This window comes from Parasteatoda tepidariorum, chromosome 9, assembly GCF_982258835.1.
Source record: "Parasteatoda tepidariorum strain Cologne lab strain chromosome 9, Ptep-v5.0, whole genome shotgun sequence".
Classification (NCBI taxonomy): Eukaryota; Metazoa; Arthropoda; class Arachnida; order Araneae; family Theridiidae; genus Parasteatoda; species Parasteatoda tepidariorum.
Window position 1 is genome coordinate 74,269,394 of NC_141763.1, and position 14,192 is coordinate 74,283,585.

At 32.2% G+C, this 14,192-nt stretch overlaps 1 protein-coding gene across 1 annotated transcript; it reads right to left on the reverse strand.

The window, feature by feature from the left end:
- Window positions 1–5,180: 5,180 nt before the first annotated feature.
- On the reverse strand, window positions 5,181–13,899 carry LOC147804249 (uncharacterized). Its single transcript, XM_087151473.1, has 5 exons — window positions 13,758–13,899; window positions 10,055–10,249; window positions 6,766–8,845; window positions 6,464–6,600; window positions 5,181–6,268 (listed from the first exon to the last, which is right to left on the reverse strand). The coding sequence occupies exons 1-5, from the start codon at window positions 13,897–13,899 to the stop codon at window positions 5,181–5,183; spliced, it is 3,642 nt and encodes a 1,213-aa protein (XP_087007599.1).
- Window positions 13,900–14,192: the final 293 nt, after the last annotated feature.

Genomic DNA, 14,192 nt, shown 5'->3' on the forward strand with positions numbered 1-14,192 from the left:
ATCTATAAAGCGAGTAGCAAATTCAAATGTACTTACATGAACGGGAAATTTTTCAAGAATGATTTAAAAAATATTGCGTAACAAGATTGCCAGATGGCAAAATATGAGAACAAAAGCGCAAATTGAGCGTAACTAGAGGAGTTTTGTTTTAAAGGAGTTTGTTTATTGTTTTTCTTAACTTTCTTCGTGTTTTTTTGTATTTATTTATTTTGTTATATATATATATATATATATATGTGTGTGAAAGAGGGATAAATAGATAAATATTTACTTTGATAAACATTTTTTTAATAGTTTTTGGAAGCTGATTTTATTTGGTAATTAATAATTAAAACTTGTGCTTTATGAAATATAATTTTATAATAGAGCTTTCATTTATTGCAAATATCTCAGTCTGAAAATGATTGCAAACTTAAATCTCTTTCAAAAATTAGATATTTTACTGGTACACCAAAAAGTGTTCCTTTCGTACTGAGAAAAAAATTTGGTAAAAACTATCAAAATATGGTGACATTAACCATATTTCTAGTTCTTTAGAAACACTAAAAGGCCAAGTAATATTTACCAGACACTTTGGTAATGATTTTGCTAAAATTAATTTCAAAAAAATATTGTTTTTTAATGCATGTTCAAATTTGGTAATTTATCGTGATATCTTCGAGCATGACAGGAAAACTATTTGTTCGTTTAAATTTACTTTTCAGTTTTGTATTTATTATTAAATGAGAGTTATTAAATACTTTAATTTTGAAAGACAGAATTTCCAAATAAACCGTCACCATATGAATGGAAAAACTATCAAATGAATGGTTTAAATACCATGTATTTCGGTTTTATTACCTGAATTGTCCTCTTTTTTATCTGAAATGTCTTTACTACACAGTAAGGTACTTTTTGTAGAAATGTTTGATCCGCGTATATAAAATCGAAGTAATTGTTTAGATAAAAAAAAAGTCAAATTGTAATAGGTACGCGTACAGGCTAAAAAATAATACGGTCTGTGTGCAATCGTGTCCACGTAAACACAATTATGACGCTTGTCTCGAAATTGTGGCGCCTTAGCCTTCATGAGCCTTTAGCCCACAATGAAATGTTTTGGTAATGCATTCCTTTTTTTTTACCATGTAGTCAAGTTTCATAATTACAATAACAGGTTTCAACTGCTGTGGTGGCTCAGAGGATAGAATACTTGCATTCCTATTTGGTGACCCAAATGTGAATCCTAGCGTTGGCTGGTCAATACAAATTATGCTCCTGGTTCATACGGACCACAATGCTGACATTAAATATCCTCAGTGGTAGACGGATCATGTTTTAGAATCCACTTGCCATCGGGCTTACAGTGAGAGAGGTTTTCAGAGGTTTTCGTAGTTTTCCTCTCCATGCAATTCAAATGCGTTTTAATTCCATTAAAAAGTCCTCCACGAAGGCTAGTTTGTCCCAATGCTTGATCCAGAAGTTGCCTTTTTTTCTAAATTGGGTTCAAAACTACAAAGCTTTGGTGATGAGCATCGATAGTCATAAACTCAGAGTTGGGTCGGCTGTTCAACACCATTAATATAATATAATATAATATAGTATAATATAATATAATATAATATAATATAATAGAATAGAATAGAATAGAATACAATATAATATAATGTAATGTAATGTAATGTAATGTAATGTAATATAATATAATATAATATAATATAATATAATATAATATAATATAATATAATATAATATAATATAATATAATATATTGTAATATAATATAATATAATATAACATAACATAACATAACATAACATAACATAACATAATATAATATAATATAATATAATATAATATAATATAATATAATATAATATAATATAATATAATATAATATAATATAATACAGTACAGTACAGTACAATACAGTACAGTACAGTACAGTACAGTACAGCACAGCACAGCATAGCACAGTACAGTACAATACAATACAATACAATACAATACGAGTTTCAATTCAGCATCATATTCACTATAATGCGAATTTGAACAAATATTATGGCTTAAACCATTTAGCGTTGCAAAATTTGTAACAGTGTACTATGTATAAAAAGTATTTTCCCTTTTAAATTATTTATTATCTATTAAATATCTTCACACTTTAACCTATTAATGATTTCCCCAAAACTTGCTTTTTAACAGTATAGAATACAAAGTTTGGCATAAAATAATTATTTACGGTAAAATAAATGATTTTGACCTGATGTAGCGAGTGTAAACTCGCAAACGATAAAGTACTTTCAATACAAGTGTTAATTATTAAAAATTCTGTATTACTTGGAAGAAAATTTATACAATGAATTATATTTCTTTTATTTGCCCTTTTTCACTTTTATTTTTACTTTACGTTTATTTATTCTGACGAAAATATTTTTGTTGTAGAAATACTGACCTTGAGAGAATTCTAAACCTTTTAAAAATCTTTTTAAATTTACGAATTCTAAAGAAGTTTGCTTAAAAATATTTATAATTTGTCTATTTTTTTAATATTTTTAAATTTACTTATAATCTCGCTTTTTTTAATTCCAATGCCACAATAAGCATTATCAACTAGTTAAACGTTTCGTCATGTTTATTCATATTAGCAAATTCTATAAATTCTGTATTACGGTGCTCTTCAAATTACTAGAGGATCACATGACATTTCTAAGCATTCATCATGAAATTCAACATTACGATCACTGATGAATGACTATTGTGAGACCCATTCTCATCTCTTATTCAGTGACAGGTAGAGGGCATTCACGTCTCTGTTAGATATGCGTTCACAACAGAGTATTGTTATGTCTATGTTATGATAAATAAATTGTGTTTTGTCAGATAATCCAAGTAAATAATTGCTTTGTATTTAAGCGAGAATGACAAAGAATGATAACATACGGTTTAAATTTAAAACAACTTTTTTATACTTGAAATGCATTTCACAACTATAAAATGCATTTCTAAGCATTTCTCATTTTAATATCCTTTTTAAATGTTCTTTTAACTATTTATTTTAACATCCATTTCAATATTAATATATTTAACACGTTGAATGCCGCGCTAATTTTACATGACTTGCCCATCTGGCCACAACGGTAAATAACTACAAATTAAATTTGCAAATATTAGATAGATTTTGCTAGTTTTTTAAAAGGTTTAGCATGTCATATCTAAAAAATGTGGTGCATTATATAAGCCTACGAATTGTTTAGAAATAATGGTGGATAAAAATCTACTAAATTGAATTCATTAAACTAAGAATTACAATTAATAAACTAACACTTGAAAATATTTATTCGCTGTCTGGGGCAAGTTGTCATCTCTATGTATATAAATAAAACTATTTTTGTGTGTTCTATGTTGCATTAATTTCTTCAAGCCATTTTAGTTACGATAATAATATAAAAAATTGAAAATTTACTCGAATTATGTGTTTCTAATAATCTTGGCTTCGCCAGTCATCGGTGACCCCCGTGGCACTACGAACAAACTCAGTGCCGGTCACCGGTGACCATCATGGCATTCAACGTGTTAGAAATCATTTTCTTCTTTATAAACCTTAAAGTTCACTGAGAAACTGGAATTTTATTATGTTTTTAATAAATATAAGTTTCATTGGAAATATTATGGCTTTGAAGTGGCATCTCGCACTTTTACTTACTTATTGTACGTACTCTGCGCATGTTCTGTGAAGAATCGAGAGTGCTCACAGCAGTAACTGCATTGTACAGAACATAAGGATTTGAGCCTGAACCTACAGTGTGCTTTGAAAAAGAGCTTAATCACTGTTGGGTGACGTACGTTTATAGAGGTTAATTTTAATGACCACCGAAACGGGAATTTGGAATATCATGGGAGTGACCAGGTAATGCTCAAAATGTTGCTCAAGATTTAAAACACGTTATTGTTCCTTTGTTGCTCACACTATTTTAACCCCTTCGTTCTCTCGCTCCCGTGAGAATGACGGGGTGAGGTTTCGCCCTCTATTTCTCGCTCCCGTGAAATTTCCGGGCAGGAGTGTTCAGTAGTAACACGTAAATAAGAATAAAACTAATTCACTTCTTTTTCCCGGAAAACATTTTATTTCTCATTTTACACACCAGATGGCAGTGCCAGGATATTTTTAAGATAATTGTAGATAGTTAGTTTATTTTAAACCAGATGTCAGCACTAATCAAATACGTGTATTTGGCCAAATAGGCACTTTTATGATCGTTTTCTTGAAAATTAACCGATCGTTAAAGGGTTAATAACCCTGAACTGTCAGATATTCTGCTGACTTATTCTTTTCATTAACCGCATTTTTCAAACAAATAAGAATTTCGAAAAAATGCTTGTTTAAATCCTGATGCAAAATGGTTCCATCAGCACCTCAATTTCTGTGATTGCAATTCAGCAGACAGTAGATCGAAAAACATGTTTTTTCTTCTGCATGTATCATAATAATACATGCAGTAAATGTATTATTATAATACATGAAGTAAAAAATAATTAGTTGTTAAAGTGGTTAATAATTCTCGAACTAACTATCGAACCCGAATTTTTTTCATTTCGTCGTATTCTCTATACTTTTTTACACACCTTCGTGATTTTAATTTTCTAAGCCTTATAGACTTTGAGCAGTTAAGCAAAATGTAGCATAAATCAAAGAAAGGAGACTAATTCACAACGAAAGCACTTAAAATTGCAATAACTTTCGAACAAATAAATATTTTGAATTAAAAAAGAGCTAAATTCATCTTGCGCATTAAAACAAAATTTATTGTTAAGTAAAACATCCAACACAGCGACGGTGTCGGTCCCTTCGATTTTTCATTATATGGAGAGTGAACAATATTCGATCAGAAAAACTTTTTAGCTGGTTCTTTTTTTTTGTTTTTTACCACAATAAAGGACACACGACTTGCTCTTCCTCCATCTTTTTTATTTCTATTTCACTTAATACACATGACTCTTCCCAGCGCCATCTCTTGATCTTTTTTTAATTAATTTGGCGCGGGAACATACTCCCGACCTTGAAACCTTAAGGGTTTCAAACTAAATAAATGATAACATATAGAATCAAAGATATATAAAATACAAAATAAGCAATATATGGAAAACATTTAAATCCAACAATATTCACTCAATCAAGTAAATTAGTAAAATATAACAAAATTTTAATTATCATTGATAGGCAATAGACAAATATCACGAACATTTCTTTTCAACAAATTGCCATTGGCCAACCTTATATTGACAACTCGTACCTTTTCATCTTTACCAAAAATAATTTCCGATATTCTTCCAGTCAACCATTTGGTACTAGGCATACTTTCGTCTTTAATCAAAACTAATGAACCTACTTTAACATTGTTTTTAGGAAACATCCACTTACCCCGTTGTTGCAAATGGGATAGATAATCTCGTTTCCAGAGCTTCCAAATTTGTTGACTGTATTTAGTAATTTTTTTCCATTTAGAAAGTTTATTTTCAGGAATGTCAACAATCTGAGGCTCAACAGTGGAAATTAAGGGGCGGCCTATTAAAAAATGTCCGGGGGACAAAATTTCAAAATTATCAAACTCGGAGGACAACGGAGTAAGTGGTCTTGAATTAAGAACACTTTCTATTTCCACAATTATTGTAACGAACTCTTCAAGAGTTAAATGAGAATTTCCGACTACACGTTTTAAATGATGCTTAAAGGACTTTACACCCGATTCCCAAATTCCTCCGAAATTTGGTGATTTCGGAGGTATAAATTTAAACTCAATTTCTTGACTGGAAAGAAATTTTGCTAAGATCTCATCAGGATACTTAACCATTCTATGTAGTTTTTTAAGTTCTACACTAGCACCAACGAAATTTTTTGCATTGTCACTAAACAATTTAGAGCATTTGCCACGACGACCAAAAAAACGTTTTAAACATGCAATAAATGCTTCAGATGTAAGATCTGTTACGAATTCTAAATGAATGGCTTTAGTGCTCAAGCATATAAATATACACACGTATACTTTATTTAATTGTCCCTTACGTTGGTTTTTAAACTTTACATAGAACGGACCACAGAAATCGGTCCCCACATTCATAAAGGGAAAACTAGGGGTTACTCTTTCTTTTGGCAAATCTGCCATAATTTGATTCTCCAATACAGGTTTACTTTTATAACAAACAAGACATTCATGTACAATTTTTCTGCAAATGTTACGCCCATTCATTATCCAAAATTTTTGTCTTAAAAGATATAACAATGTATTAGAACCTACGTGTAAATAGATTAAATGATAATATCTTACAATAATCGAAGTAAGTGGGTGTTTATCTTGCAATACTATGGGATGTTTTTTATTCATACTTAAGTTAGAATTTTTTAATCTTCCACCCACTTTCAAAATAAAGTTATTATCCAAGAAACAATTTAAGGATCTCACCTTACTATTATTTGGAACACTCTTACCTTCTTTGAGATTTTTTATTTCCTGCATAAAATGTTCCTGTTGAACAATTTGAAGAACTTTTACCTCTGCTTTCCTTAGTTCTTCATGCGTAAGGTGTCCGATAATCCTATTATTACCTTTTACATTATTAATGAATCTAAGAATATAACACATAATACGAAAAATAGTTATAAAATTATTACTAAGTTTGAGAATATCATCAATAATGGAATCATGATTCAGACAAGTAAAATTAAATTGAAAATCGTCAATGTCATTATTTTTCTTTAGTTCGTCTGAAATGTCATCGATTGAAACTGACATCAGATCACCATTTGTTGAAAGATCAGTTTTGTCTCTCAAAAACTGAGGGCCATTCCACCACACATCGTTGCCAAGAAGAAATTCAGCAGAAGTACTCCTAGTCACAAAGTCTGCTGGATTGTTCTTGCCAGCACAATGCGACCAAGAATTGGTGTCAGTCAGTTTTTGTATCTCCGTAACTCTATTAGCTACGAAAGATTTCCATTTTTTACAGGATCCTTTAATCCAGTATAAAGCTATTTTTGAATCGGTGTACAAAAAAACATTGGGTAGTCGTTTTTGATCTACAATTTGTTTTACTTTGTTAGCCAATCGGGCTAACAATAAGGCACCTAGAAGCTCCAATCTCGGTAATGTCATTTTTTTTAAGGGCGCAACACGGTATTTGGATGTAAGCAATTTTACTTCTATGGCATTTTCTTTTAAAAATCTAATATAGATTGACGCGCCATAAGCTTTCGCACTCGCGTCGCAAAATCCATGTATCTCCAGTGTTGCGTTTTCATTATCAGTGCAAGAGTTCGGCACATATCGAGGAACCTTCGCATTTTTTAAAACAGGAATCTCAGAACACCACTGAACCCACTGCTCTTTGATGTTAAGTGGAAGTTCGTCGTCCCACGATATACCTTTTGACCACAATTCCTGCATTAAACACTTTATTCTTAACGTATATGGAACTAACAACCCTAGCGGATCGTATATTTTCCCTATCATTCTCATGAGCGATCGCTTAGTATTTTCTTGAAAGGGAATATCTGATATGCTCGGCATATCCAAAATGAAGTTATCGTCCTCAATGTTCCACGTCATCCCTAAAACTTTAGTTGGATGAGTTTCCAAGTTGTTTGGATCACTTTGAATTTGAAAACCTTCATTTTTCCACAGTTGCCTCAAAATGTCGCTGTTCGTCTTCCATTTTCGCAATACCATGCTAGCCTTTTCCATGATACTTAGAGATTCTTTAGAAACAGTTAGAGCTTCTTCCAAACTGTCCGCTCCCGAAATGAAATCATCTACGTAAAAGGATCGACGCAAACAGTCTGTAGTAAGGGGATACATGTCTTGAAATAACTTCAGGTGTTTTCTTATTGTCGCAGAAAGAAGAAACGGGCTGCTTGTTACACCGAAGAGCACTCGGCTGAATCTATAAGTTTGAAGGATTCCATCTTCCTTCCACAGGAATCTTACAGCGTCTCTATCTTTTTCAGAAAGTGATACCTGTAGGAAAGCTTTCTCAATATCGGCGATAAAGGCGATTTTGTTCAACCTGAAGCTTATTAATATATCGAAAATCTTGGAATTAAGATTTTCTCCAACCCACAGGCAGTCATTCAGGCTTAAACTTTTGAAATCCTTACTCGAACTCGCATCAAAAACTATGCGCAATTTTGTAGTCTGACTTTCCTCTCTGATAACCGGTTGATGTGGTAAATAATAGACAGCTCTATCGTTAGGTTTAGTTGCTTCAGTAACTTTTTCAATAATGTTCTGATTTTTATATTCAAGCAAAGTGTTCGAATATTCTAAGTGGAGATCAGAATCTCTTTGAAATCTTTTCATAAGTGAATTTAATCTTTTTTCCGCAACTTTAAAATTATCATTGAGCTCTCTCCAATCTCTTTTCCAAGGTAACTCTACCTCATACCGGTTATTTTTATACCTCACAGTTTTTTCAAAGGTTTCTAAGGATTGCTCTAACTCATTAAACCCAGGATCGTCCTTAATCCCTATTGATTCAAGTTCCCAAAATTTTTTAATATCGCTTTCTAAATCATTACAATCGTAAATTAGTCCACAATGAGTTTTTTGCGGATTCTCACATGCAGACCTTGAAACTGTACCTGTGGCTATATAGCCAAAGACAGAATTTTGTAATTTTAAATTCGTATTGGGAATTTCAATTTGTCCGACTTTTAATATTTCATAAAAAATCTCAGCTCCTAATAAAACATCGATCTTTCCAGGTTGATAGAATTTGGGATCCGCTAAATTTACATTTTCGGGAATGCAGTTAATTGGAAATGCAATACGATTAGTTGGGATAGCATCCGATATGCTAGATACGCATAAAAACTCTAATGAAAAATTGAAACCAAATCCATTAGAAATCACTGCGTTTATTTTAGATTTTACATTTATTCTAGCATTACTTAAACCCGAAACCGTAAAAGAAACCTTTTCCTTTTTTATGCCCAATAAATCTGCCAACTCAGTTCTAATAAAACATGACATACTCCCTTGATCTAATAAAGCTCGAACCTTTATTAATTCTCCACAACAATTTATTATGAATAAATTAGCGGTCGAAAGAAAAACAATTTTTTCATGATTCATTCTCTGCACAGATGTGGCAGAAAATGTGTTTTGATTATTCGAAGAATTGAAACTATCTGCATTTGGATTAAGTTTCGACGGCGCCAACATTTCCTGGGAGTTCGGAATCGAAAATGAATCACCAGTTGTTTTGACTTCATTATCGTTTTGTTTATAATTTTCAAAATGAAGCATCACGGAATGTTTTTTATGGCATTTTTGACAGCGATAATTAGATGAGCAATTTTTTACTGAATGCCGTTTTAAGCAATTAAAACAAAGATTGTTCTTTCTTACAAATTCGTATCTTTCATGCACGGAAAGAGAAATAAATTCGGGACATTTATATAATCCGCGTAATTCCTCTCGATTACATTTAATGCATCTTAAATTATTATTTTTCTCGTTTGTTGATACCATACTCATAATTTTATTTTGCGAATTACGGTTTAATTTCCCTTCTTTCATTTTACTATTTTGAAGCGTTCTAGCTTGACCTTGTAGAAAGGAAAGTAATTGACTTAGTGTACCGAATTCGTCCGAATTCTTTAATTCTTTTTCCCACCAGTAACGAAGCGACTTATCAAATTTTTCAACAATTATGAAAACTATCATTGTTTCTGATAAATTTTCCACTTTATTTTCTAACACATCTAGCGATCTAACGCACTCGTTTGTTATGTCTATTGAATTCAAAATCGAACTAGCTGTTTCAGTGATATTCGGTTGATTCACAAGTTTTTTAATAATAGCATTTAATAGCTCACGTTTATTCGAATATCTTTCTTCTAATAATTTCCATGCGATATCGAAATTTGCGTCCGAAATGGAAATTGAATTTATTACCCTTATTGCTTCATCTTTACAACTACCTTTAAGATATTGCAATTTCATAGCGTTAGAAATGGATTTGTTTTCAATTACACTAGCTTTAAATATATCTTTGAACATTATCCAATTTTCGATTTTACCATTAAAGGTTGGAATCGAAAGTGTTGGTAATTTTATATCATTAATGCTACCGCTTATTACAGGAGTAGTTAAATTCAAAGATTCGCCCTTGATTTCGGACAGTTGACGGTTAATCATTATTTTTAATTCATCGATAGAATCATCAATATTATCTTTTTCTTCCATATAACCATCTAACTCGTCCGAACTACAAGCTTCAAAAATTCCATTAAACACTAATTTTAAATCATTTGAAATTTCATTAGTTTTAGTTTCAAAAAGTTTTAATTGTATACTATCAACACTTTTTAACGTGGACGCAACTTTATCTTTATGCCGCGTTAAAGCGGATTTCAAAACTTTTTTTCTTATTTTTAATGCGTCCATTTTAAAATATGCAATTAAACTTTATAACAGCAAATTCACCTAACTAATTATTTCAAATAAAGATTGGAAAGAGCTCACCGGGATTCCCCTTCAGGCTGACAACGGACCATCTGAACAATATTCGATCAGAAAAACTTTTTAGCTGGTTCTTTTTTTTGTTTTTTACCACAATAAAGGACACACGACTTGCTCTTCCTCCATCTTTTTTATTTCTATTTCACTTAATACACATGACTCTTCCCAGCGCCATCTCTTGATCTTTTTTTAATTAATTTGGCGCGGGAACAGAGAGAAATATAAATTAATATTAATATAAAGGTATGAGTTTTGCTGATAAACAATTTATTTACTGTTTTATTCCTAAACAATTGTTGATTTTGGAAAAACTAATATGCTATGCCATCCGACATCTTTTTTTCATATGAAAAAGAGTATTAAAACTAAAAATAATATTTTTTCCGAGTAAAAGATTGTCACTTCTTTAACACAATCACGTTTAATCACGTAAAAAATTGATTTATTTCTTATACCTATAAATTAGTTTATTTTACGAAATTATTGCATTAAGAATTCCACCGAATGAAATATTGCAAAAGCTAAGATACAATGCCATCCGACGCCATCTTTGTTTCATATGAAAAAGAGTATTGAAACTAAAAATAATATTTTTATCGAGTAAACAATGGTCACTTCCTAAACACAAGTGACACGTTTCTCGATAACCCATCATTTTATATCGATTTCCAATGAAAAAGAGAAAATACCGATATCGATTTACTATCTACACTTCTTTAACGACGAATATTTACTCAAGAGTCCAGTGAGCTTTTATTTACTTAAGATTCGAAAAAGTAAGGTGCTAGGTTATTCCGGCAGTTACGGTTATGGCGGAAATGGAATCAATGACAAATATTCAGTGTTAAACTGCTTGACTGGTAATAAAGAAGCATTTTATTGACTACTTGTTAAGAAAAACTTTAAGTGCTTTATCGGATTTCTTTCAAAACTAGATTATTTAAGAAATAAATCTTTCCTTTAATCACTTTAGTTTACTTCTTTACTTATGTAGTCTAATAATTCAAATTGTGCTAAACAACATCTAATATCAATTATCGGTTTTGGACTGTAAAAATTAACGTTACTTTTATTTTTATGAAATACACACGGTGGAAAAAATGTCGGAAAATGCTATTATTATAGATTACGCTCAGCTATGCATTGTGCTATTGCAGCACATTAAGTTGTAAATTATTCGGTTACAGCTTACATATATTGTGTTATAGCTTTTAAATTTCAATCAATTCAATATTATGGCAATCAATACTACGGCAATCAATTCAATATTATGGCCCAATAGTCTTAAAGAGACAAACTGTCAAAAAAGCTTTTTTCCATTATCGAAAAGTATACTGTGTTGTTCCAACTCAAAGCTAAAGGACTAAAAGTATAGGCAGGAATTTTATATCGCATTTGGATACTTGCACTTTAAGAAGAAGAAGATCACTGATACCCAAAGATGTGACCTATGACGCCAGAGCAAGCTCATCGTTTGTAAGCAAAATGGCGTGTTAAATTTTTGAGCTAAGTTCCACCATACAAATTAGAATGATAATTAACATGAAGTTTATTAAATACAGTGCAGTATCGCGCAATGAATTCATTCTCCTCTACATTTTACTTTACTTTGATTCATTATTTATTTATGTAATTTATTGCAACCGTGATATATATATATATTTTTGCTTTGTACACCTGGCACCTTCGATGCATCATTGGTTTGTTTATGTTCCAAGTGGCTTCACGCCCGTCTTCGTGTTAAGTAATAAAGTGAACGAATTGAAATTTTTGTGAAAGAATCTTTGTAAAAGAATACAGAATGTGTCCTTTAATGAATGTGTTCCTTCTCGATCCCGGGAAAATGACGGGGTGAGATTTCGCCTGCTATTTCTTGCTCCCGTGATATTGACGGGCTGGAACACTTTTGGTTTGCTTATGTTTCACATGACTTCGTGCCTGTCTTTGTGTTAAGTAATAAAGTGAAAGAATTGAAATTTTTGTGAAAGAATCTCTGTAAAAGAATACAGAATGTGTCCTTTAATGAATGTGTTCCTTCTCGATCCCGGGAAAATGACGGGGTGAGATTTCGCCTGCTATTTCTTGCTCTCGTGATATTGACGGGCTGGAACACTTTTGGTTTGTTTATGTTTCACATGACTTCGTGCCTGTATTTGTGTTAAGTAATAAAGTGAAAGAATTGAAATTTTTGTGAAAGAATCTCTGTAAAAGAATACAGAATGTGTCCTTTAATGAATGTGTTCCTTCCCGATCCCGGGAAAATGACGGGGTGAGATTTCGCCTGCTATTTCTTGCTCCCGTGATATTGACGGGCTGGAACACTTTTGGTTTGTTTATGTTCCACATGACTTCGTGCCTGTCTTTGTGTTAAGTAATAAAGTGAAAGAATTGAAATTTTTGTGAAAGAATCTCTGTAAAAGAACACAGAATGTGTCCTTTAATGAATGTGTTCCTTCTCGATCCCGGGAAAATGACGGGGTGAGATTTCGCCTGCTATTTCTTGCTCCCGTGATATTGACGGGCTGGAACACTTTTGGTTTGTTTATGTTCCACATGACTTCGTGCCTGTCTTTCTGTTAAGTAATAAAGTGAAAGAATTGAAATTTTTGTGAAAGAATCTCTGTAAAAGAATACAGAATGTGTCCTTTAATGAATCTGCTCCTTCTCGATCCCGGGAAGATGACGGGGTGAGATTTCACCTGCTATTTCTTGCTCCCGTGATATTGACGGGCTGGAACATTTTTGGTTTGCTTATGTTCCACATGACTTCGTGCCTGTCTTTGTGTTAAGTAATAAAGTGAAAGAATTGAAATTTTTGTGAAAGAATCTCTGTAAAAGAACACAGAATGTGTCCTTTAATGAATGTGTTCCTTCTCGATCCCGGGAAAATGACGGGGTGAGATTTCGCCTGCTATTTCTTGCACCCGTGATATTGACGGGCTGGAACACTTTTGGTTTGTTTATGTTCCACATGACTTCGTGCCTGTCTTTGTGTTAAGTAATAAAGTGAAAGAATTGAAATTTTTGTGAAAGAATCTTTGTAAAAGAATACAGAATGTGTCCTTTAATGAATGTGTTCCTTCTCGATGCCGGGAAAATGACGGGGTGAGATTTCGTATGCTATTTCTTGCTCCCGTGATATTGACGGGCTGGAACATTTTTGGTTTGCTTATGTTCCACATGACTTCGTGCCTGTCTTTGTGTTAAGTAATAAAGTGAAAGAATATAAATTTTCGTGAAAGAATCTCTCTAAAAGAATACAGAATGTGTCCTTTAATGAATGTGTCCCTTCTCGATCCCGGGAAAATGACGGGGAGAGATTTTGCCTGCTATTTCTTGCTCCCGTCATATTGACGGGCTGGAACACTTTTGGTTTGTTTATGTTCCACATGACTTCGTGCATGTCTTTGTGTTAAGTAATAAAGTGAAAGAATCGAAATTTTTGTGAAAGAATCTTTGTAAAAGAATACAGAATGTGTCCTTTAATGAATGTGTTCCTTCTCGATCCCGGGAAAAGACGGGGTGAGATTTCGCCTGCCATTTCTTGCTCCCGTGATATTGACGGGCTGGAGTGTTTAGTAGTAACGCGACAATAAGAATAAAACTAATTCATTTCTTTTACCCGGAAAACATTTTATTTCTCATTTTACACACCTGATGGCAGTACCAGAATATTTTTAAGGTAATTGTATACAG

Coding starts and splice junctions, on each gene's coding strand:
- LOC147804249 (XM_087151473.1), bottom strand. CDS start 13,899: ATGCACGAAGTCATGTGGAACATAAACAAACCAAAAGTGTTCCAGCCC. Junction 10,250..13,757: donor TTCATTAAAGGACACATTCT/GTATTCTTTTAG, acceptor GAATTTTTGAAG/CTTGTAGTTCGGACGAGTTA. Junction 8,846..10,054: donor TTCGATTCCAACCTTTAATG/GTAAAATCGAAA, acceptor ATTTTTCATTAG/AGTTTTTATGCGTATCTAGC.